Source organism: Musca autumnalis, unplaced genomic scaffold, assembly GCF_047663935.1.
Source record: "Musca autumnalis isolate F117 unplaced genomic scaffold, ASM4766393v1 scaffold_2, whole genome shotgun sequence".
Classification (NCBI taxonomy): domain Eukaryota; kingdom Metazoa; phylum Arthropoda; class Insecta; order Diptera; family Muscidae; genus Musca; species Musca autumnalis.
Genome location: NW_027411755.1, coordinates 234,028,359 through 234,055,507, shown reverse-complemented (window position 1 = coordinate 234,055,507; position 27,149 = coordinate 234,028,359). Strand labels below are relative to the sequence as shown.

Below are 27,149 nucleotides of genomic sequence, written 5' to 3'. Positions count from 1 at the left end.
CAATAAAATTTCCCAAAAATAGCCCGAAAGCCTAGCTGATAAATATTGTGAGGCTAATTCCGGCGAAGGAGGATTTAAATGTGACTTTCGAATACTTGTAACAAGATGGAATCTATCCGAAGCCCCTAACATTCTAGCAACCAACATCAGCATCAACACCAATACATGCGAATACCACCAATTTTTTTATTTAAAAGGGAGGGTATAAATTAATTGAAAAAAAAAAAAATAGTTTGGGCCTGGAGATACACACGGTGTGCCTTAACAAATTTAAATGGGAGGTGCTTACACCTCGGAAGTTTTTGCTGATTCTGAAACTACAATGCTCATAGATGAGAAATATCAAGAAACAAAAAAGTTTTTAGGAGTTCTATGTATATGGGTCTAAAGGAAATGTTGTAGCAAAGAAAATTCTCCACAAGATTGGCCTTCATGATATTTTCGTAGGTTTTACCGTTTTTGAGTTATAGAATTTCTAATTGAGATAATGTATCGCCTCCTTATAAAACAATGTCATTACTGCAATTTCCCAAATTAAACTTATATATGTATCTTGAAAATGGTACAACCTAGAAAAAAATAAATCATCCAATCTTGTAGAGAATTTTCACAGCTTCACTATTTTCTTTAGTCCTATTTTGATATGACTTGCGGTTTCCAAGCAAAATCTTGAAGACTTAAGATAAAAAAATAAAAATTTAAATTGAACCTCTATATCTCAAAAACGGGAAAACCTACGGAAATATCATAAGGGCCAATCTTATAGAGAATTTTCACAGCTACAACATTTTCTTCACACTCATTTCGATACGGCTTACGGTTTCCAAGCAAAATCGTGAAAACCTAAAAAATCCCTAAAATTTTGAATTTTGACCGCGATTTATTTAAAAATCCCACCGGCGATTTTTTAAATTTTTTTTATTTTTCTTATCTATGAATATTGCTGTTTCAGAATCCGCAAAAACATCCCATGTGTAAGCGGTTTCCATTAAAAGTTAGTTAAGGGGTATTGTGCATAATATTGTTTTATAAGGGGACGATACAGTCAGTGCATTGTCCCAATTTGAACTTCCATATCTCAAAAACTGTAAAACCTACGAAAATATCATAAGGGCTAATCTTGTGGAGAATTTTCTCTGCTACAACATTTTCTTTAGACCCATTTACATAGAACTCGCGGTTTCTAAGCTAAACCGTAAAAACCTAAAGAACCCCTAAAAATGTGAACTTAAATCGCGATTTATTTGAAAATCCCTCCGGCGATTTTTTTTTGTTTCTTGATATTTCTCATCTATGAGCATTGTAGTTTCAGAATCAGTAAAAACTCCCGAGGTGTAAGCACCTTCCATTTCAATTTGTTAAATTTGTTAAAATTTCCAAAAATTATTATTTGTTTGTGTTTTTAGTGAAATATAAATTTGTTAAATGGAGCGTAACTACAAAAGTTCTCTAATGTCCAGTCCAATTCTTTTCGACAAATTAAATTGGACTTTTGGATGCAAATAGACGCAAATTTCCTGATAATGCATGGAAAATGTAGCTTAAATCCTCAAAATTCCAAAAATCGGGACGTACAGTTATATGGGGACTATATCAAAACGTTGACCTATGTTCACAATTTTTGGTGGAGAAGATGTATAAGCAACGAAAACATCCAATGTTAACATTTAGGTTATTTGGTCTAAAAATGTGGACAAAATCCTCAAAATACCAAATATTGGGAAGTACCGCTATATGGACCCAATATCAAAACGTTGACCTATGTTCACAATTTTTGGTGGAGAATGTTTTTGCCCACTGGGAACTCCAAATACTAAATTACACCTAATTTGGGCGGAGAATGTAGCTTAAACCCCCCAAAACACTGAAAATCGGAAAGTACCTATCTATACATAAACGTGGACTAATGTCCACAATTTTTTGTGGAAAAGTTTGGTGACCACTAGAAACCCTAAGTACCAAATTGCAACTAATTTGGAAGAAAAGGATGGCTTAAATCCTCAAAATACCAAATATCAGGAGGCACCGTTATATGGGTGCTATATTAAAATGTTAGCCGATGTCGTTCATATTTAGTCCATTATAACATACGGACACATACTGAGTTTGTGCAAAATTTCAGAAACATATCTCTACTCGTTTGAGAGTTATTAATTTCGCGCCGCTAGATCAGTGATTTCGACCACTGTGCAACGCCCGCTCAGCAATGAGAAAGCATGAATTTGAGGTTAAAAACAATAACAGTGAGTGACTCATAGAAACAAACATTTCAGCTTGTCATGTGTGGCTCCAAATTCCCGCACAAGGAGATTCATAAACATGGGCATCATCGAGCGGCAATACGCGCATACCAAATAGCTTACATATGCGTCAGTAGAAGATGGACAAGCACTCTGTCAGGTGTTAGAAACAAAAGAGGAGCTGATATTAACAGTGACCACGAGCTCATCATAGGTGAAATTAAGATCAAATTGAAATGACAAAGACACCAGACACACCAGGCGAAAACAACTACGCCTAATACAGCTCCAAAACAACACAACGAGAGACATCCTAGCCGCGGCAATAAGCTAAATGTTATCAATAAACCAAACCCAAATGCACAAAATCGTGGTCCATCCAAAAATACTCCGTGACGAACAATATCAAACGATCTAAAGCGAGGCACACACGATCAATTTTGCTGAAATAATCGGCTGTTTGCCAGTGTGGCCATTCATTTTTGTCATTCATCAGGCAACCACAAAATATTTTATGTTGCTAGACAGTTTAGCAGTATTGGATATTATCGAAAAATCGACAGTCAAAACTAATCGTGTGTACCCCGCTTAAGACAAAAAACGTTACATGTGAAGATACAAAAACAACGGCAACTAATCGAGTAAGATGGCGGTGCTTTCTGGAAGCTTTATGCTATAAAGAGATGTAACAGGATGAAACAAATCTATATTCAATTTTGCATCGTTTTAGGTACCCTAGCAAAATAAATATTCAAAATTGCATACGGCAAACTTAATAACTAAATTGAAAGAAATAAACAATTAACCCTAAATTCTGAAAACTTTATTTGGGCACTTGTTTTTTTTTTGTATGGTGTTATTTAATATTTAAACTAAGCCATTCGACTAAATACACTCAGAAAAAATAATGTTGAAACTTAAAAAGGTAAATATTTAGATACAACATACAATGTTGAAATTGTACATGTTATATTGGAAAATTGGCCAAACATTCTGAAGGATCAAAGTCATTATCCCGATGAACCCTGTAAATTGTATATCACTTAATATTAAACAATGTTGTTTTTCATTATTTATAATGCCAAACTATTTTTTATAATTTTTTTGTTCAATGTATCTGCCCGAAAATTTGAAAAAACAAAACTCCATTGCATTTTATACAAATCTGCTTTACAATCACATCGACATAGTCATCAAGTTTTTTTTATTTTGTTATGTTCCGTTTCAGCGACAACATTCATTTTCATTACGATGTATGTCAACATTTTAGACAATAAAATGAATAGACTAAACTTGAAAAAAAAAAAATGAAATGTAACGAATGAACTACAAAACTATTAAAACCAAACTGCAATTTTTAATTTGTATATTTTTCCGCATTTAATGGTTCACATACATACAAATAATATATGCTGGAAATGCTGTGGTTGTCATTTCCGTTATTTTTTTAACAAATCATTGTGTTTGGTTAAAACAATTTCCCAGTGTCGTTGTTGTTGTTGATGATGATGATGTTTGCTTTTATTATTGTTGGTTGCTTTTATTATTTTGTTTTTTATTATTTTTAGCCAACATATCGAGACGTGGAAAAAAATAACCTTGAAATAATGTTAGAAATACAGATATGACAAAGTGTTGATAGTTGTTGGCTGATTCGTTGTTGCTGTATTTAGTTTGTATCTGTTTCCAGTCAGTAAATTGAAAATGTAAAATATAAATGTATCCTGGAAAAGACAAATGTTGAAAAATATGGATACATCAACTAAATATTTCACTATGTTCCCAAAAAAACAAATAACGATGTTAGAAAATTTTGTGATCTATTAGAATTCATGTTCCAGTGACAGTTATCTAGTGATGGAGGAATTGGAACAAAACAGGAAAATCTGTTACAATAAATTTGAACCGTACGAAGATTTATGTATTTAATCATCAATGTTTTTGCATTCACTCATTCTCTCTTAGACCAGTAGATAAAAATAAATATATTGACAACATATATGAAACTTTGAAATAAATTCGTTGAGTTTCTCCATCAAAACTGTCAGATTATTTATTGTTTTTAAATTGAATGTATCAAGGCAAATTTATATAAGGTATATGCATGAATTACAACAACTAACATATTTACAAAACCAATATTGTTGTTATTGAAAATTAACTGTCAAAGAAAATATTGAATAATAGGGTCGTTCCAATTTTTTTTTCAGGAAAACATAAATTCACTTTGAAAATCCTCTAAAATAGAACAAATTTGAATCAAAATGTAAATATAACGCATTCAGAACCCTCGTAGGTAATTTTTATTTCCCGATTAGGATGAAAAGCCGTATTTTATGGTAACAAATTTCGAAGTTTCAAATTTCAAGAGTAGACTCTATTACATTTTGAAAACTAATTTTACAAAAAAGTAAGAATACAGCTGATTGTCACTTCTTAACTTATATGAATGTGCCTTGGAATGTATAATCCAAAACTCTTTGGAGGTATTTTAATTATGTACTTCATTACGACAATTTTAGAAAAATCAGAATCCAAAAAATATAAAAGTTATAATACTCACAAAACAGCTATAGCTCAACCAAAACCAACATATATATTAATATAATACAAATATGTATGTATGTATTTTGTTACATCCACAGCGACTGGCAATCAAAACATGTCCTTGGCTGATGGAATGTTGCATGTAGAATGCGAATCCTTGCCTCCTGTTTTTTATTCATTTTCAATTTGCACGACAAATTGATTATTTCCATTGACTCATGTTTCTATACTGCTATTCTAGCATGAGTAGCAGCGTAGTTGTTGCAACAAACAAAGGGAATATGTTGTATTTTATTTTTCTCTCTATATAAAAATACATCCTAGTTTGTTTTTTAGATATTTTTTTTGTTCGTTTTCAATTAAATGCAAGAATAGTCACTATGTCATTCAGATATTTGCTTTAAGATAGAAGCTGACAAGGTAGAATATTGACAAAACTCATAGAACTGCTGCTTAATTATAAAAAAGGGGAAACTATAGTTTGTTGAAAAAAATTACCAGAACGAAACTAATTCTCTCTATTGGTCATTTAATTAGGGAATAAAGAGAAACAAGGAAAAGGGAAATTCCATTAGTTTTATTCAAAATATTATGGCTATTGACAAGGTCGAAAGTCAAACATAATTTGAGGTTTTTATATATTTTAGAGTTTATACGTTGGTCATTGGGACATAGAGAAGTGGTAGGATTAGGATCAATAGAATGGGGATCAGACAGGAAAAATATACATTGGGGTTAGCTAAGGGGTCCAGGTTCCACCGAAGTGAAAATAAGTTATAAATTTGCTTTATGCAACAAATAATGTTTAAATCCTACAACACAATGTTGAGATGCTGTTATTCCATATCTTTCCATAATAAATTGTCATCAACCTGATAATCGCCATGAAATTTTGAATGGAGTTTCAGCAAGAATAGACGCTTGTATTTTTTGGTGAGGGTCATAAAATAATGGGGATAAAACCGATTAAAAAGCGACATTTTGACCTAATTTTATAGTCATTCTACAGATCACAATTGTATATTACGATCAGGACGAAATTTTAAATAGTTTAAAGCTAAAAATGCACCTCTTACTTTGTATAATAGACGGATAATATTGTGCGGATGAAATGGACAACAACTTTTGTTTTACCTTGTACAAAGTTCTAATGTTTAAACCTGCAACAGCGATTTTTGAAAAAATCTTTTTAAAAAATCCACGATTTTTGAAAAAATCTTTTTAAAAAATCCACGATTTTTGAAAAAATCTTTTTAAAAAATCCACGATTTTTGAAAAAATCTTTTTAAAAAATCCACGATTTTTGAAAAAATCTTTTTAAAAAATCCACGATTTTTGAAAAAATCTTTTTAAAAAATCCACGATTTTTGAAAAAATCTTTTTAAAAAATCCACGATTTTTGAAAAAAATCTTTTTAAAAAATCCACGATTTTTGTAAAAAATCTTTTTAAAAAATCCATGTTTTTTGAAAAAAATCTTTTTAAAAAATCCACGATTTTTGAAAAAATCTTTTTAAAAAAATCCACGATGTTTGAAAAAATCTTTTTAAAAAAATCCACGATTTTTGAAAAAAATCTTCTTAAAAAAACCACGATTTTTAAAAAATTCTTTTAAAAAAATTCAAGATTTTTGAAAGAAATTCTTTTTAACAAAAATCCACGATTTTTGGAAAAAAAAACCTTTAAAATAATTCTCCATTTTTGAAAAAAAAAATTGAACAATGTCACTGGATTCAGCAGAAGATATTTTCATATTCCTCGAATGGAAGTCCTATTGCCTATGTCATCGACGATAGGACCCGACGTCAAGATCGTACAATCATCCGCATGCATTACGATCTATATGTATGTGTTTTATATGCCGTCTGAGGGTGCATAATTTTGAGAAAAGTAGATGTTTTTACTGTTCCGGAGATATCACCCCACCTTGGGGAATTTCTTGTTTCACTCTACAGGTCTTAGACGTCTTATTACTGAATTCCACAAACGACTGGCGTTCATGATGATGTTGGGCAACTGGAAAACTTCTTCTCATCATGCGGTGGAGTAGTGCCTCGAGAATATTTGCTATTAGCGACAGGACGAAAATCGGTTTGTGTGATCCACCTCTGTTGGCATCCGTCGCGGAAACACCCTGTCAATATTCCAGATTTGCGGTACAATATGCCAACACTTGTTGAATACTCAACTTTGGATTCATTCAGTTCCATAAGCACTACCATTGACATTCTGTGTGAGGCCCAACGCTTTGGATGACTTCGCGTTTGGGATGACATATGCAACATCGCAACAAAACAACACGCGCACATCTTCGGGTCTAGCACTGCCACGCCGTTGGCCACAATTTACTTAACCTTGACCAATGTTGCGTTATTCCAATTTTTCCGTTTATGTTCGCCTACAAGCATTCAGTCATTAAGAGTAAGTTCCCTAACTCTTGGTTCTTGATGGTTCGTACAACGAAGCTCATCACGTTCTTTTTGCTAGTTTGGTCTGATTTCGGATACTCCACGTTGCGAGCGGTTGCAGCAGTGATGATGTTCGAGAAAATTCTCTCAGCTACCCGAGGATCCGAGAGAATGTACTTATGTCTGAAGAGGTGATTGGTGAATTCACTTGTCCTTCGGCTTTTCATAAATCGGAAGATGGTCTGAGTCAAGGGAAATGACGAGTTGCCAGGTCACGTCATTTATCAGACCGGATGCCACAATAGTGATGTCTGGCGTGCTGTAGCAATCACCTCTTATCCTTGAAGGGGCATCTTCATTACCCGTGCAAAATGTGGAGCTATCAATTTGCTATACGACGGAATGCCAAAGCTCATGATGAACATTAGAACAGTCAGTCAGAGACACTTCGATTATGTATGAAAGGAGAACTTTTTATGGCATTTTTTGTTATTTATATGATCTCAATAACGGAACTACCCAGCAAACGCTCGTATCTTTTAGTCATTATGTAACCCATTAAAAAGTAATGTAAACAAAAATAACTAGTTATATTACTCCCTACTAAGTCATAAGTACGATGGTACAGGGCGTGTGTGTCCGCCCAGCAAACCAAATGTCGGATGTCCAACACAACTGAACATTTTCGGAAGCAAAATTATTCAGATTTTGTTCCAATTTCTATACGATTTTTCGTAGGGAAATTCGTTCAGATTTCCTTTCGATTTCTAAGAGAATGTCGGAAGTACATTTCCCTTCGAAAATGCCAATGTTTTTCTTCCGACTTCGGTACGAGTTCGGAGCGAAATGTCGGAAATTAATTTCCCTTCGCACAATAACCACCTTTTGTATGTATCTAACAGTCAGGGGTTGGTTTCATTTTAGTTTGTTGTCGAAAAACAAAGTTGTTGGTTATAAAATTCGAAATCCGAATTTTCAAGGATTTTCTTACGATTTCGTTTCGAAATCTGACCGAAATCGATCCGATTTTGCTCCGACATTTCGTTCCGAAATTATGTGAACCACTTCATACAACTTTCGTTAAGATATCGCTGCGATTTCTGTTCCGACATCGGACGTAGCGTCCAAATTTTTTTCCGATATCGTTACGTAGCGGTACGATTGGTTTGCTGGGTAGTTAGCCTAATCCCAGTGTCGTTGTATTAGTATTTTAAATTGTATTAATTTTATTAATAATGAAAAATAAAAACGGTTCTTAAGATTCACTATTACGAAAAAAATTGAGGTGCTTACTTTTCGTCACAATGTAGCATCACAATCGGCTTTATGAAACGCCTTTATATTTTTTTCACTATATATTAAGTTTGCCTGCCATGGCAGCATTTTAAAATAATTCAACAGTTGAATTTAATTTCCGGCATCTATACGATAATTCCGCAGAAACATATATTGCATCAAAATAGTGTGTTTTGATAAACTAATTGAATTTATTTCCCACTAAAAATCTATTTTATTGCTTTGCTTTTATGACGGGGCTTTATTAATAAACATTTGACGAAATTAATATCGATTTGAATATTCCGATGAAAACAGCAAAACTGTTCTATAATATTATTTGTTATGATATTCAAAAGAATATCATACGGCAATGGCAATGTCATAACACCCACCAATCAACCGCCTTTTAAAGTGCTTTTGATTCTGTCAAATTTCTAGAAATTGCAGTTGTTGTGCAGTAGCTTAATTTCAACGGTAATCGCAAATGTGTGGGATTTCAATTTGTAAACATGATTTACCTGAATTTCGATATTAGCTATTCATGCTACCATATTTCTCTTTCTCTTGCACTTGCCCAAATTCTCCTCAATCATATTCTAACAAAAGCATAGTTTATGCAAATTTCCAGGACCCAATCACAGGCTGTGGCAGTGATGGCAATTGTCAAAATTTCTGGGAAAATTTCATTTTGTAAAATAATGATTTTTTCGGGAAGAAATTTAGTGGCAATCGATGACAAAGTATTTTGATTGGCAAGCTTATTAGTTTCTATAGAGGTTTTAAAACGAATAGGGGGCATTTAGACTTTCGCAAGAATTAATTCCGGAAAATTGGGTTTGAAGTATTTTCGTGGAAAAATGTTGTTCGAACGTAATTCAATGAAATAAATTGTCGAAGTTTATCAAAGTAAATGGGAACAATTAGGTTTATGAATAAAAGGAAAAGAAACGGAGCAGTATATAACCACTGAAATAAGTAGATACTGGGTAGATTCTGACTACTTATTCCAGTGGTTACAAAAAAAACCAGAAATTTCGCGCGACATGCCCTTGTTAAAATCATGGGTGGGAAAGGAGGTTAGTAATGAGGATTTTTGCTGGGCAGGCCAGGCAACATCAAATTTTCAACGGTAGCAAAATACCCCTCAGTGATGTTGGCGACATTTCCTGAGTATTTCAGCCTTGTAAAAACTTCTCTACAAGTGGTGTCTTAGGACACGCCGTTCAGACTCGTCAATAAACAATGGGTCCCATATCATTGAGCTAATATGAATCGGGGTGCACTCATTGATATGAGAGAAGTCTCCCTTGTCCCATCTGGGATGTTTGTGGAACAATTAAATTATTATAATCTCGGTTCAAAGATTTGACAAAAAAAAAAAACCTCGATGTACATAAAATTGGTCAATACCGGCTAGACACAAACCTAGATAAATATGGACAGTTTGGTTGCGAGTAAGTGTTTTATCTTCTGGGAACACAATCCAATTAACGGTAGAAAAATGTGACTTAAATCTTCAAATAACCTTAAATGGTGGCTACGCTTATATGGGGCTATACAATAACGTGAACCCATACTCTCTAATTTTTTTGTTTTGTACCACTAACGAAGACCAAGTTAAAAATTTCAGTTATACCGCTTCAATAATGTGGCTAAAACTTTCAAAATAACGAAAATCGGAGGGTACCGTCCCCAAATCGAAATACCCCAAATTGAGATGTACCAATCCTGGGGCGTGGGTATACCGACGAATTGCAGGCGGACAGTTTTATACCCAAAATGAAGACTAAATACCGAATTTCAGCAATTCCGGTGGGATATTTAGGCCACAACCTTCAAAATAATGAAAATCGACAGGTACCGCTCTATGGTGGCCATATAAAAATGTGGTCCTATACCGACGAACTTCAAGCGGAATATTGTTTATCTTCAACGAAGAATAAATACCAAATATCAGCCATTTCGATGGGAGATTGAGGCAACAACCTTTAAAATACCGAAAATCGAGTGGTACCGTTCTCTGGGGGCTATATGAAGCCATGGACCTATTCCGAAAAGTTTTAAGTGGAAAGCTTTTTACCCCCAACGAAGACTAAATACCAAATTTCAGCAATTCTGGTGGGATATTTAGGCCACAACCTTCAAAATAATGAAAATCGACAGGTACCGTTCTATGGGGGCCATATAAAAATGTGGTCCTATACCGACGAACTTCAAGCGGAATATTGTTTACCTTAAACGAAGAATAAGTACCAAATATCAGTCATTTCGATGGGAGGTTGAGGCAACAACCTTTAAAATACTGAGAATCGGGTGGTACCGTTCTATGGGGGCTATATGAAGCCATGGACCTATTCCGAAAAGTTTTAAGTGGAAAGCTTTTTACCCCCAACGAAGACTAAATACCGAATTTCAGCAATTCCGGTGGGATATTTAGGCCACAACCTTCAAAATAATGAAAATCGACAGGTACCGCTCTATGGGGGCCATATAAAAATGTGGTCCTATACCGACGAACTTTAAGCGGAATATTATTTACCTTCAACGAAGAATAAGTACCAAATATCAGCCATTTCGATGTGAGATTGAGGCAAAAACCTTTAAAATACCGAAAATCGGGTGGTACTGTTCTATGGCGGCTATATGAGAACGTGGACCTATATCGACAACTTTCAGTTGGAAAGTTTTGTAACCCCAACGAAGACTAAATACAAAATTTCAGCCATTTGGTTGTTATAATGAGGTTAAAACCTTCCCGAAAATCGGAAAGTAGCGTTCGTGGACCGATATAGCGCATTTTCAATACCAAACATCCTAGGAGTAATAGAAACCTGCACCGAAGAAATCCAGTCGGAAAGGGTTTTATTCCAACTTATACTAAATACCACATCTCAGCTATTTCCGAGAGATATTGAGCTCCCAACCTTCAAAATACCGAAAATCGGGAGGCAGCGTTCTATGGAGGCTATGTGAAGGCGTGGACCTATACCGACATATTTCATAGGAAAGTTTTACACCTCAAATGAGGAGTAATTTTGAGGCCACAAACTTCAAAATACCGAAAATCGGGAGGTACCGTTCAATGGGGGCTATATGAAGGCGTGGACCCATACCAACAAAATTCTGGGGGAAAGTTTTGTACCCCCAACCAAGACTAAGTATCAAATTTCAGCCATTTCGGTGTTATAATTAAGCTATAACCTTCATGGGGGCTATATCGAAACGTGGACCGATATAGCCCATTTAATTTGTGCGCACGATAACACTTTAAGGGAGTAACCGATTTGGTCCATACTTTGCACATCGTGAAAATTCTACCAAACTTAGATGAGGTTCCCATATGGACTCAATCGGTCCACGCCTTCGGGTACCTCTTACACAAAATTTGGGAAAAGTTCAGTTTAGGACCTGCTCTCGAATCGCTTTGATTTTTGTTGTAACAACTTGTATTCACAGCCCTACCATACGACGGTACAAGTTTCATCAGGGGCAAAACCATACTTCCTGAGAAAATAGCCTGTAAGGTTTAAAAAACCCCTATGGCACCGTGTGTAGTGGTTGGAGCGCAAGATAACTCTCGAACGGATACGACAATTTGATCCAAAATTTGGCCTTCATAATATTTTGTCCAAACTTAGTTTAAGTTCAAAGATAAGCCATATCGGTTCACTCCTTCAGGTCCCCCCCCCCACAAAACTTCAAAAATGTTCGGAAAAATTGTGCCCACGATAACTCTTGAAGGGAGTGACCGATGTAATCCATACTCTGCACATCCTAATATATCTACCACATATAGATCGGGGACGACGATGGTTGATAAAGCTTGGTGATGTTCGGGAACGGAAATGGTTGACGAAGATCGGTGACGACGATTCGGCAACTCGGCTCAAGTTGTTCGGCAACGACGACGGTTGACGAAGCTCGGTGACGACGATTCGGTGATGTTTGGTAGCTCGTCGGAAGCTGTTCGGAAACGGCGACGGGCGACGACGCTCGGTGATGACGTTTCGGTGGTGTTCGGGAATGCCGATGGTTGGCGGGGATCGGTGATGACGATGCTGGCTGATAACGATACTTGTCGATGATCGGAAGCGACGATCCTGGTTGCTGATTCGTTTCAGTAGTGATCGGGAAGTGATGTCGGGCGGGTTGACGACGATCTGCTGTTCTGTTCGGAACGATTGCTATACAACACTAATTACAGCTACGAACTCATACAGACTACTGCGTATATCTAGGAACAAAGAACCAAAGTCTCCGTGTGGGACGGGAAACCGAAGTCTCCGTGGGGGACGGGAAACCGAAGTCTCCGTGTGGGACGGGAAACCGAAGCCTCCGTGTGGGACAGAAAACCGAAGTCTCTGTGTAGAACAGGAAACCGAAGTCTCTGTGGGAGACAGTAAACAGAATTCACTGTGTGCAATGGGTAGTCTCTTCCAAAATTGCCAACGCACCAAGCCAACTAGGAATGCCTTGGTGGATAGCAAGCCCCCAGCAGTAGCAAGCTGACTTCAACGGGGAAAACTGGAATACTAAAGTATAAACTGGAATGAAGTGAATGCGAATTGTTGTGTATTGAGTACAGCAAGCAAATGACTTCAATGCATGACTGGCGTAGATGGAGGTGCTGTTGAGTACATATCGACTCATTGCTACTATGGTGGTAAGGGAAGACCGTAGGTGTTGTTGTATGTATGTAACACTTGTCACGTTACATATCTTCCCACAAAAGTTCAAAAATGTTCGAAAAAATTGTTCGCACGATAACTCTTGAAGGGAGTGACCGATTTAGTCCATACTTTACACATCCCAATATATCTATCAGATACAGATCATGTTTGAATATGGACTATATTTGTCCATTCCTTCGGGTACCTCTCACACAAAATTTCGGATAAGTTCACTTTAAGGCCCGCTCTCGAATCACTTTTATTTCTGTTGAAGCAACTTGCATACGCTGTCTCAATTACGACGGTAAACGTTTTTTCAATGGCAAGCCCGTTATTATTTGGAAAACAGCCCGAAAGTTGTAAAAACCCCTATGGCACCATATGTAGTAGCTGGAGAGCACAATAACTCTCGAACTGATAAACCGATTTGGTTCAAAATTTGGTCTTCGTCATATTTTGTCCAAACTTAGTTTAACTTTAAAAATGGTCCATATCGGTCCTCTGCTTAGGATACCTCCCCCACAAAAGTTCAACATTTGTGTCCAAGTGCAGTTTAGGGTCTGTTCGGAGATCCTTTGGGAAATTATACCAATGATGTTCTTTGTGGTCCTGTTTACAGTCATATCATGTTTTCCGTGGACAAGTCCATGCTTCCTGACATACTGGTCCAACAGGTGCCGATAACCCACTGAAATGACTCGTGGGCACGATATCTATCGAAAAGATATGACTCTCAAAATAAGATCCACTTCCATAATGCACTATGTCGGTCCATTCCCTCCTCCGCAAAACTTTTGAACTTTATCCTAATCCACATTTTTGTCGACAAGTTCAAATGTCCAAAAAGTGCCACAAAATTCAGAAAATACCCTAAATACATTCGATCTGTCCGTAGATAAAAGTTTCAATTCACATAGGCTGAGGGTATATCTCTGTCGGCAAAGCCGACTGTTACTTTTTTACTTGCTTTTTGAAAACTTATTTTTTTTTTTTAAATTTTACGTTTTTAGCAAAATTGCATCTAATGGCCACACTGAACGCAATAGACGAGCCACCATGAATTTGAATTGAGTAGACAACAGACATATCGATATTTGTTGGTTGGTGGATGCTTTGTTAGCGCTGGTAAATCCCAAACCGACGACAAAATCGTGTATTTTTTTGTCATTTTCAATCAAAATCTTGTTTGGTGCAATATTAACATATTCAAGTGGTGACAACGGAAATGTTATTGGCGTGGGATTTGCACCGCACATTGCGCACATTGGCTGTTCCAAAGGTACTTGTGTCCTTTACTTGCCAACGAATGACATTTGTATTTGTAGATTATTTATTAGTATTAGAGATGGTCGTCTGGTTTGTTTGTTCTATAAAATGGTTACTCTAAAACCACCATTGTTACAAGGAACGGTATTAGTTGACGTTCTGTTTCTTTATGTTATATCTTCTTTGACTACGGTTTCCTTGTTGTAGTCATGCATTGTTGTTATCGTTAAGGAAGAAAGAGTTTGTCCCTGTAACGTTCAAAACTTATGAAATTCCAGCAGGTTGAATATGTTCAACCACATAAATATTAGCATGGCTTTGTTTGGTTAACTTGTTACTGGGAATTTTTTGAATACAATAAGTTCATATATGTCATACTGTAAATATATAATCCTCTATTCGTCTTAGTGATTTGACGAAGCTCGGGTCTTTAATCGTAAAAGATAAATATATGTAAAGGATATTGAAGCAGTTGCATGTGACTTTATTGACAAAGGGTAAACTGTAAAACACATTAAAATTCTGTGGTTATTTAAGTGAATAAATATTCCCTAAGACCAAAGGAAAGGGAAAATAAATTGAAATTTCAATCATTTCACGGTGGTGGCACTAACATGGAAAAGTGTGACAAAAATACTTCTAGATAATATATCGAACTGAAATTTTTATCAATTAGTTCTAGTGGCCTAAAAATACTCTAACAATAATATTGCAGCCGTAGGTCCAGGTTTTCGCGTGGTCCTCATGTAACGAATCATCATGTATTGAAGTATTTTACCGGTGCACAGTGGTTCAGAAACCGATTTTCCTGGCCAAAACCCCCATTTTTATTGTCACCGATTGTGATAGTAAGTTTATATATAATCGAATTTAACAAACCCACTGGGTTTCAAATGTCAATTCCATTGGTTATAATTCAAATAAAACCTTCAAAAAGCTATAATATAAACAGACTATTAATTTCTATATGGGCTTCGATAGTAAACATATTGAAACTAAGGAAAGCAAAAAATTAGATCGAAATATTGGAAGGTGTGAGCGTGGCATGCTCCTAAAGACGAAAAATGTTTCACAATTTTGGAATATACGTAATTTTTGCAGAGAAAGAAACAGCTATTTCTGCCTTTAGGAGTCGTTTTAATAAATTACCGTAGCATTTACACGACGTGAGCTATTTTATTTTTCCGCAGGTACTAAATTTTAGTGAAATTCCGGGTTTAGTGGACTAGAACTTTTAGGGAACAGCCTGGAACAAAGTTCCGTTTTTACAGAATGATGCGAATGATGAGAGTGTCCTACTTCTGCTCATATATACCTTTGTACGCGTCCCGTGCCGTCCGTTTAACACCTTTTAAATTTATTTGACTTTTACGTGGCAAAAAATGTGTATTTTTTCCATACCACTTCCCATACAAATTATATCTTTTTCATACAAATGGATTTTTTTTTAAATATATGACCCAAGGAGTATTTTTGCAATATTGGAAAATAATTTAACTCTTTTTGGAAAAAAAATGTTGAAACAATTTTTTAAAAAAAATTCCAAAATAATTATAAGAGTTTTATGAAAAGCCAAGGAGTATTTTTTTTTAATTTCGAAAAAAGTTTAATTTTTTGAAAAAAAACTCCAAAAAAATTGTAAGAGTTTTATGAAAACCCAAGGAGTATTTTTTCTATATTGGAAAACAATTTAAATTTTTTGGAAAAAAGTGTTGAAACAATTAAAAAATCCAAAAAAATTATAAGAGTTTTATGAAAACACAAGGAGTATTTTTTTCAATTTCGAAAAAAGTTTAACTTTTTGAAAAAAAAATTCCAAAAAAATTGTAAGAGTTTTATGAAAACCCAAGGAGTATTTTTTTCAATTTTGGAAAAAAATTAACTTCTTTGAAAAAAAAAATTGAAAAAATTTTTCAAAAAAAAAAAAATTATAAGAGTTTTATGAAAACCAAAGGAATATTTTTTCAATTTTGGAAAAAAAATTTAACTTTTAAAAAAAAATTGAAGAAATTTTCCAAAAAATAAATGAAAGTGTTTTATGAAAACCCAAGGAGTGTTTTATTCAATTTTGGAACAAAATTAAAATTTTTTGAATAAAATTTTTTTTCCAAATTTTTTATTTAATTTTTTGTATATTTATGGTTTATTTATTGGTGTTTGGTCTTTTTTTAATAGTTAAAAAATATGAAAAACTCAAAAACACCCATATTTTGATGCAAATTTGAACTAAACTCAAAATTTTAACTTCGACCTTGACGGTTGTAGAGAACCGCTAGACCGAAATTGATGACTTTTTCAGATGTTTCGAACAAAAACAGAATTATGAAAATATCTCTATCCATTCAAAAGTTACAGAGTTTTGACCAGAAAAAAAACGATTCTGAACCACTGTGCGATGCAAGAGTTCTTAATGCATAATAAACCTCCCCGTGAAAAATGTTGAGTATTGGAAATTGGTGACTTTTGATGTTTCAGAAAGCTGAAGTGAAAAAAATATGAAAATTTCTTTTCTCTATCCGTTCAAAAGTTAAAGAGTTTTGAACAGGAAAGAACGATTGTGAACCACTGTGCGGTAAAAGAGTTCTTAATACATAATAAACCTTCCCGTGAAAAATGTTGAGTATTGGTCCATGATTTGGTGTGATATTTTTTATTAAGTCTTCGTTGGGGGTATAAGACTTTCCACTTGAAAATTTTCGGTATAGGGTTACGTCTTCATATAGCTCCCATAGAACGGTACCTCCTGATTTTCGGTATTTTGGAGGTTTTAGCCTCATTATCACACCGAAATGGCTGAAATTTTGTATTTAGTTTTCGTTGGTGGTATAAAACTTTCTCCCAGAAAGTTTTCGGTATAGGTCCACTCCTTCATATATCCCGCATAGAACGGTATAGGTCCACGTCTTCATATGGCCCCATAGAACGGAACCTCCCGATTTTCGGTGTTTTGATGGTTGTGGCCTCAATATCCCTCCGAAATGGCTGAAATTTGGTATTAAGTCTTCCTTGAGGGTATAAAACTTTCCACCTGAAATTTGTCGGTATAGGTCCGCATCTTCATATAGCCCCCATAGAACGGTACCTCCCTATTTGGTATTTTGAAGGTGTGATAATGAGCACACTGAAATGGCTAGAACTTGGTATTGAGTCTTCCTTGGGGGTATACAACTTTCCACCTGAAATTTGTCGGTATAGGTCCATATCTTCGTATAGCCCCCATAGAACGGTACCACCAGATTTTCGGTTTTTTGAAGGTTTTAGCCTCATTATCACACCGAAATGGCTGAGATTTGGTATTGAGTCTTCCTTGGGGGTATAAAACTTTCCACATGAAATTTGTCGGTATAGGTCCGCATCTTCATATAGCCCCCATAGAACGGTACCTCCCTATTTGGTATTTTGAAGGTGTGATAATGAGCACACTGAAATGGCTAGAACTTGGTATTGAGTCTTCCTTGGGGGTATACAACTTTCCACCTGAAATTTGTCGGTATAGGTCCATATCTTCGTATAGCCCCCATAGAACGGTATCTCCCGATTTGCGGTATTTTGAAGGTTGTGGCCTCATTATCACTCCGAAATGGCTGAAATTTGGTATTGAGTCTTCCTTGGGGGGTATAAAACTTTCCACATGAAATTTGTCGGTATAGGTCCACATCTTCATATAGCCCCCATAGAACGGTACCTCCCGATTTGCGGTATTTTGAAGGTTGTGGTTTCAATATCCCTCCGAAATGGCTTAAATTTGTTTTAAGTCTTCCTTGGGGGTAAAAAACTTTTCACCTGAAATTTGTCGGTTTAGGTTCAGGCCTTCATAGAACGATACTTCCCGATTTTCGGTATTTTTCTGACTTGTCTGAAGAGAATTTTAAACAGAAAATTTGTACTCGCAAACATTACAAACCATTTTTGTACTTATTATTCAAATATTTGTTGCGTAAGATTGCATTCGATTGCAATTTAATCAGAATCTAAAAATATGCCCAGTCCCAAAATTTGACATAAATCGGACCAAAAATATGGGTTGCATAAAACTCCGCTGTCTTTTTATAAGATTTCATCAGCCTTTTCTGCAGAATTGCCTGTAATAATGTATTTTTGGTTCAGGGCTTTGGCATAGGGCTGTCCCCAAAAAGAAAAATTATTTGTTAAATTGAATACCCCATACTTTTTTTATTTTTCTTTCTAAGTTTTCCAAAATTACTTATATTTGCAAGCCTTTTTCTCCTTAACAACCGCAAAAATAAGTCGAGTTTCGAAAAATTTGGAATGTTTAGAAGCGACTTGCATGTTTAAATTTTTTAAAATGATGACATGATTTTTTGATTTTTGTCGTTGGACGAATCCACTGTGCATCTGTGTTTAGTAAAAATATTCAGTGAAATACTTTTTATTTTTGAAAATTTTCAGCGTAAATCATGAAAAACCTCTATAGCCAACAGGAAACAATTGCAGTGGAACTTTTCTAATGTATGTTACAGTTGGTGACAAGTTTGTTAGCCTCATTTTCCAAAAATTTAAAAACTAAATATAGCCGTCTTCAATGAAAATTCAAGAATATGCAAGTAATACAAATCAAAAACTAAGCTCAAATATTTTCTTATCAAATCACAATCTGTTGGAACATCTACTTGTTGGTGTTATCTACGAGGAAAAAATTCAAAGAAAAACTTTAAACGGACAATTTTTTTGCTCAAAAGACAAACACTAGGAATAACAAAAATTTGCAAGTTACCATAAGGAACCGAATGAGAAAAAACTTTGCCATTTTAACGAATTATTTGCAATAGTCAGTCACATGGCTGGAAATCTTAAATTGTATGGCAAAGGAAATGAAACACCAGCAGAAAACTGATAATATTTGCATTTTACACAACACAAATGTTTTTTAGTTTTCTTCCTTTTTCTTCGTTTTTCAAGGTAATCTAATTTTTACAAAATCTCCAAATGTTTGTCCATGTGGCATTGAAATTTAAATACAAACCAAATGAAAGAAAAACTTCATGGTAACATATTTTAGCCACATGAATTTTAAACTCCCTCTTTTCGGCTTTAAACAACAACTTAACGACTGCTAAGTTTACCTAAAGGAGCTACTAATGTCAACACGCATAAAGTTAAAGTTCAACTTAGCCAAAAGGATTTCCTTTCCTTAATGGGCGTCAAAACATATTACATCTTTTATTTCGAATTTTCAGAGAAAAAGTTTTCATTTTTAGATTTGTTGCTGTTTTTGTTTAGTTTTCCAAGTACTGACCTGAATTTGGTTGTCCATTGCTGTTGGGTCGAGCCGATGGTGCACCATCACGTGCCTCCACCTCCAGAGCGTATGCACCTTTCTTCTCTCTATCGAATACGGTTTTGGTGAAAATTTCACCACTTTGTAGATTTATTTCGAAGAATTCTTTGCCTTCATTACGTGGCGAGTCGACAATGTAGTAGTAGACCTGTAAAAGAAATGAAAGAAGAGATTTTAAGCAATTTAAAAATTTGTGATAAAAGTTATAAAACAAACATGATGTTTAATGGGTAATGTGAGCTAAGCAGCCGTGTTTTAAATTTATTAAAAAACGTGGATATTTTAAAGGAATATTTTGTCAATACCTAATAAACGCCTTTTATAGAAAACATTTTTTTTAAAACGTAATAATGTGGATTTTTTAAATATTTTCAAATACGTTAAGTTTTAAAATGTAAACAAGTGAAAAAACGGTAAATGAATATTAAAAAATCAAAACGTGGCTTTTTTAGAAATTTTTTGTAAAACAAATTTTCAAAACATCGATTTTTTAAAGATTTTTTTTTGTTAAACAAATTTTCAAAACGTGGATTTTTTAAAGATTTTTTTGTTAAACAAATTTTAAAAACGTTGATTTTTAAAGATTTTTTTGTTAAACAAATTTTCAAAATGTGGATTTTTTAAAGATTTTTTTTGTTAAACAAATTTTCAAAACGTGGATTTTTAAAAGATTTTTTGTTAAACAAATTTTCAAAACGTGGATTTTTTAAAGATTTTTTGTTAAACAAATTTTCTAAACGTGTATTTATCTTTAAAAAAAACACATTTTGAATTTTTGTTAAACAAATTTTCAAAACGTGGATTTTTAAAGATTTTTTTGTTAAACAAATTTTCAAACTGTGGATTTTGTAAAGATTTTTTTGTTAAACAAATTTTCAAAACGTGGATTTTTTAAAGATTTTTTTGTTAAACAAATTTTCAAACCTAGGATTTTTTAAAGATATTTTTGTTAAACAAATTTTCAAATCTAGGATTTTTAAAGATTTTTTGTTAAAAAAAATTTTCAAAACGCGGATTTTTTAAAGATTTTTTTAAACAAATTTTCAATACGTGAATTTTTTAAAGAATATTTTTAAAAAAAAATTAAAAAACGTGAATTTTTTTTAAGAATTATTTTTTATAAAATTTTCATAACGTTGATAGCTTTAATAGAATATTTTTTCAAAATTTTTAAAAACGTGTATTTTTTACAGAATATTTTTTTAATTTTTGAAAACTTTGTTTTTTTTTTTAAAGGTATATTTTTTCTAAAAATTTTTCAAAACGTGGATTTTTTTAAAATAATATTTTTTTAATTTCTGAAAACGTTGCTTTTTAAAAAAGAATATTTTTTCTAACAATTTTTCAAAAAATTAATTTTTTTAAAAGAATATCTTTTTCTAACAATTTTTCAAAACATGGATTTTTTAAAGAATATTTTTTTAACAATTTTTCAAAACATGGATTTTTTAAAGAAAATTTTTTAAAACTTTTTAAAAACGTGGATTTTGTAAGATTAATTTTTTGTCAATTTTTTAGGTCGGCGATTATTTTTAAGAATATTTTTTAACAGTTTTTCAGGACGGTGATTATTTGAAGGAATATTTGTTGACAAATTTTCAGGACGGTGATTATTTTAAAGATTATTTTTTAAACAGTATTTCAGAAAGTGGATTTTTTAAAGATAATTTTTTTAATTAATTTTTCAAAACGTTAATTTAAAAAAAAATTGTTTAACACCTTTTCAAAACTTCGATTCATTTGAAGAATAATAAAAAACCATTGTTTAAAACCTTAGATTTTTTGAAGAATATTAAAAAAAAATCAAAATCTGGATTTTTAAAGAATATTTTTTAACAATTTTTCAAAACGAGGATTTTGAAAGAATATTTTTTAAACAACTTTTCAAAACGTTAATTTTAAACGTTCTTTTAAAGAATATTTTTTACACAATTTTTCAAAACGTGGTTATTTAAAAAATAGTTTTTTAAAAAAAAAATTTTCAAAAATTGTTTAAAAGAAATTTTTCGAAGGAAAGGAAGGAAATTGTTAGGAAGTGGATTTTTAAAGAATATTTTTTAAGAAAATAGTATTTAAGAACAATTTTTTTACACAATTTTTTAAGAAAAAATGTTCAAAAGCAGCTTTTTAAAAAAATATTTTTTAGAACAAATTTTTGAAATATTTTTTTTTAGAAATATTTTTATAAAATATATATTTTTAGAAACATTTTTTAAAACGCGGCTATTGAAAATATATTTTAAAGGTTTTTATTTATTATTGTCTTTTTAGGGCGAAGGCCATTATTTATGAACGTTTTTAATTAATTGGATTAATCGAGCTAACATGGCCTAAGGAGTTTTGTATTGAAAAATTAATTCTAGCGAAATACCACACACTCAACAATCAAAAAAAAATTATACAATATTTTATTAGGAAAAATGTTTAGAAAATCGGCGTTTTTAAGAAAATAATTTAAAAATATTTTTTTAAGAAAAAAAATTATACAATATTTTTCTGAATTTTTTTTTCAAAACGTGGATTTTTAAAGAATATTTTTTAATTTAATTCTTAATTAATTTAATTTTTTTTTCAAAACGATACTTTAAAAAAAATATTTTTTACGAAAAATGTATATACAATATTTTTTAAAGAAAAAAATTTCAAAACTTGGATTTTTAAGAAACATTTTTGTACAATATTTTGTAAAGATAATTTTTTAAAAACGTGGATTTTAAAGAATATTTTTTAATGAGAATTTGTATACCATATTACTTCAAAATTTTTTTTTTTGAAAACCTTAAATTTAAATAATTAAATTGGAAATAATATTTTCTTAAGAATACATTTTTGTAAATTTTTTGTAGAATGAAAAACTTTGAAATTGAAGCTTTTTTTTTAAATTTTTAAAGAATATTTTTTTTAAAACGCCGATTGAAAAAAATTAAGTAAAATTTTTCAAAACAAATATTTTTATGAAAATTTGTTTAAAAACTAACAAACTTGGATATTTTCATTATTTATTTTTTTTAAATTAATGACGTTGATTATTTTAAATACTCTCCCGCAAACTAATTATCACTTAAATTTGTAAGTATTCTGTAAGTATTCTGTTGCAAAATTTTTAATTTTAAAAATAGAACGGCTTACATTGCCCTTCAAACCGTTTTTTATCTAAATATTTCTTTTTAATTGTCCATGAAATCACATTGCTAAATCATTACACGTTTTTGTTTGCCTTTCGCTTCTTGGTTTATTTGCAAACCTTTCGTATTTTTTTCTTCATTTGTCCAGAGACTAATTAGTTTTCGTTTTCTACCTCTTTAACTTCTTTCCTCGGCTACTCCTTACCTTCAAAACCTTTCTAACATTGAAATTGCATTTGTTTAATCATTTTTTCCATATAATTCGAATATTTTAATACTTTTTCATGGTTTCGGTGTATTGTAACTTCTCATCAACCGAGTGGATGTGGTGGCAGAGGGGATAAGCGTAATTTATTTGTTTTAGTCCCTTATTTCTGTAATATCTTTGTTTTTTATTCTTGTTCTCCTACTTCTACTTGTTTGCCTTGTCGTTGACCATGTCTAGGTGGTGTTTTTTTTTCATTCGTTCTATTTTTGTTCTGGGCAATAACAGAAAGGATGCCTTTGTCATGGATTAAAGCTTTGTTCAAGCGGCATAAGTCCCATCTCCATAACTTTTCCTGTCCGGTATTTCCTGGCGTCTTATTATTTTATGTTTGTTGGTTTTTTTTTGTGTTTTCTTACTTCTTGTTTTTTATACTCTTGGTCGGCTAGCTTAAACCAGTCAAAGGTGTTACGCCATATAACAATGGCCACAAGGAAGAAGCTGCAGAAGAAGTAGTAGATATACTAAAGACTCCTATGTGTAAGTTCTCATTTTAATTTGTAATCCCCCAAACATTAAAATGCTTAGTACAAAAACAAGAAAAAAAAGACTCTGTCTAAAGATTTTATGTAGCGTAACAAAAAGACATCGAAACAATAAAATGAAAAGCTTAAAAGTAGTGTCAGACCTTGAGGCATTATTAATGGGCTGCAATGTGAACATTTACTTTGGACATTTGTTATTTGAAAAAAAAAAGATTCGTTTCATTTATACAATGTGGGACTGTATGCAGGACAGAATTAAAATTTATTTCCGTAAGCGTAGAGGGTTCTAATTAAATTTGATAAGAAAACAATAAATAAAATAAAGGAAAAGATAAACCAAATAAATTTGAGAATATTTTAAAGGAACAGCTGACCAAATATTATGCAAGGACTTCGGTGGATTTTTAAAAAAATTGTTTTCGAGGACTAGCAGACGTAGAAGATTTTTCAAAAAAATAAATATGGTAAACGTGGATTTTTTTAAAAATATTTTTCAAGAACTTAGAGAATAATGAATGCCGATTTTTAAAAAAAAATATTAAAAAAACTAATATTTCACAAGGACGTATAGACAAATAAAACTGAATTTTTTAAAGAATATTTTTCTAGGTTCTGCTGAGCAATAAACGTGGATTTTATAAAGAATATTTTTTCAAGGACCTGCTGAGCAATAAACGTGGATTTTATAAAGAATATTTTTTCAAGAACCTGCTGAGCAATAAACGTGGATTTTATAAAGAATATTTTTTCAAGGACCTGCTGAGCAATAAACGTGGATTTTATAAAGAATATTTTTTCAAGGACCTGCTGAGCAATAAACGTGGATTTTTTAAAGAATATTTTTCAAGGACCTGCTGAGCAATAAACGTGGATTTTTTAAAGAATATTTTTCAAGGACCTGCTGAGCAATAAAAGTGAATTTTTAAAAATATTTTTTCAAGGACCTGCTGAGTAATAAAAGTGAATTTTTAAAGAATATTTTTTTCAAGGACCTGCTGAGCAATAAAAGTGAATTTTTAAAGAATATTTTTTCAAGGACCTGCTGAGCAATAAAAGTGAATTTTTAAAGAATATTTTTTCAAGGACCTGCTGAGCAATAAAAGTGAATTTTTAAAGAATATTTTTTCAAGGACCTGCTGAGCAATAAACTTGGATTTTTTAAAGAATATTTTTTCAAGGACCTGCTGAGCAATAAAAGTGAATTTTTAAAGAATATTTTCAAGGACCTGCTGAGCAATAAACGTGGATTTTTTAAAGAATTTTTTTCAAGGACTTGCTGAGCAATAAACTTGGATTTTTTAAAGAATATTTTTTCAAGGACCTGTTGAGCAATAAACGTGGATTTTTTAAAGAATATTTTTTCAAGGACCTGCTGAGCAATAAACTTGGATTTTTTAAAGATTATTTTTTCAAGGACCTGCTGAGCAATAAACGTGGCTTTTTTAAAAAATATTTTTTCAAGGACCTGCTGAGCAATAAACGTGGATTTTTTAAAGAATATTTTTTCAAGGACCTGCTGAGCAATAAACGTGGATTTTTTAAAGAATATTTTTCAAGGACCTGCTGATCAATAAACGTGGATTTTTTAAAGAATATTTTTCAAGGACCTGCTGATCAATAAACGTGGATTTTTTAAAGAATATTTTTTTATGGACCTGCTGATCAATAAACGTGGATTTTTTAAAGAATATTTTTTCAAGGACCTGCTGATCAATAGACGTGGATTTTTTAAAGAATATTTTTCAAGGACCTGCTTATCAATAAACGTGGATTTTTTAAAGAATATTTTTCAAGGACCTGCTGATCAATAGACGTCGATTTTTTAAAGAATATTTTTTCAAGGACCTGCTTATCAATAAACGTGGATTTTTAAAGAATATTTTTCAAGGACCTGCTGATCAATAGACGTGGATTTTTTAAAGAATATTTTTTCAAGGACCTGCTGATCAATAAACGTGGATTTTTTAAAGAATATTTTTTCAAGGACCTGCTGATCAATAGACGTGGATTTTTTAAAGAATATTTTTCAAGGACCTGCTGATCAATAAACGTGGATTTTTTAAAGAATATTTTTTCAAGGACCTGCTGAGCAATAAACGTGGATTTTTTAAAGAATATTTTTCAAGGACCCTTTGACCAATAAACGTGGATTTTTTAAAGAATATTTTTCAAGGACCCTTTGACCAATAAACTTGGATTTTTTAAAGAATATTTTTCAAGGACCCTTTGACCAATAAACGTGGATTTTTTAATGAATATTTCTCAAGGACCCTTTGACCAATAAACGTGGATTTTTTAAAGAATGTTTTTCAAGGACCCTTTGACCAATAAACGTGGATTTTTTAAAGAATATTTTTCAAGGACCCTTTGACCAATAAACGTGGATTTTTTAAAGAATATTTTTCAAGGACCCTTTGACCAATAAACGTGGATTTTTTAAAGAATATTTTTCAAGGACCCTTTGACCAATAAACGTGGATTTTTTAAAGAATATTTTTTTAAAGGACTCTTGGACCAATAAACGTGGATTTTTTAAAGAATATTTTTTCAAGGACCCTTGGACCAATAAACGTGGATTTTTAAAGAATATTTTTTCAAGGACCCTTGGACCAATAAACGTGGATTTTTAAAGAATATTTTTCTAAGGACCATTAGAAGAATAAACTTGGATTTTTAAAGAATATTTTTCTAAGGACCATTAGAAGAATAAACTTGGATTTTTAAAGAATATTTTTCTAAGGACCCTGGGACCAATAAACGTGGATTTTTAAAGAATATTTTTCTAAGGACCATTAGAAGAATAAACTTGGATTTTTAAAGAATATTTTTCTAAGGACCATTAGAAGAATAAACTTGGATTTTATAAAGAATAGGTTTTCAAGGACCCTTGGTCCAATAAATGTTGTTTTTAAAGAATATTTTAGCAAGGACCCTTACACGAATAAACTTGGATTTTATAAAGAATAGGTTTTCAAGGACCCTTGGTCCAATAAATGTGGTTTTTTAAAGAATATTTTAGCAAGGACCATTAGAAGAATAAACTTGGATTTTATAAAGAATAGGTTTTCAAGGACCCTCGGTCCAATAAATGTGGATTTTTAAATATATTTTTCAAGGACCCTTGGACCAATAAACGTGGATTTTTTTTAAGAATATTTTTTAAGGACTCCCAGACCTGGATTTTATAATGAATATTCTTCAAGGACTCCCAGACCAATAAACCTGGATTTTCTACTAAATATGTTTCAAGGACCCATAGACCAATAAACCTCAATTTTTAAAGACTATTTTTCAAGGGCCTGCTTAGCAATAAATGTGGATTTTGAACGAATATTTTTTCAAGGAGCTTTGGATCATTAAACGTGGATTTTTTAAAGAATATTTTTTCAAGGACCCGTGGACAATAAACGTGGATTTTATAAAGAATATTTTTTTAAGGACCCTTGGACCAATAAACTTGGATTTTTTAAGAATATTTTTTCAAGGGCCCACGGACCAATAAACTTGGATTTTTTAAAGATTTATTTTCAAGGACCCTTGGACCAATAAACGTGGATTTTTTAAAGA

The 27,149-nt window shown here is 32.4% G+C and overlaps 1 protein-coding gene across 14 annotated transcripts in view; it reads right to left on the bottom strand.

Annotated features, from left to right (window-relative positions):
• Positions 1 to 27,149, bottom strand: part of CadN (neural cadherin) — a 792,724-nt gene that overhangs the window by 266,096 nt on the left and 499,479 nt on the right. For all 14 annotated transcript variants that reach the window (XM_073971019.1, XM_073971033.1, XM_073971023.1 and 11 more), the window contains one exon: positions 19,666 to 19,855. In XM_073971019.1, coding sequence (XP_073827120.1) covers positions 19,666 to 19,855 — 190 coding nt within the window. The remainder of the gene's footprint in view (positions 1 to 19,665; positions 19,856 to 27,149) is intronic.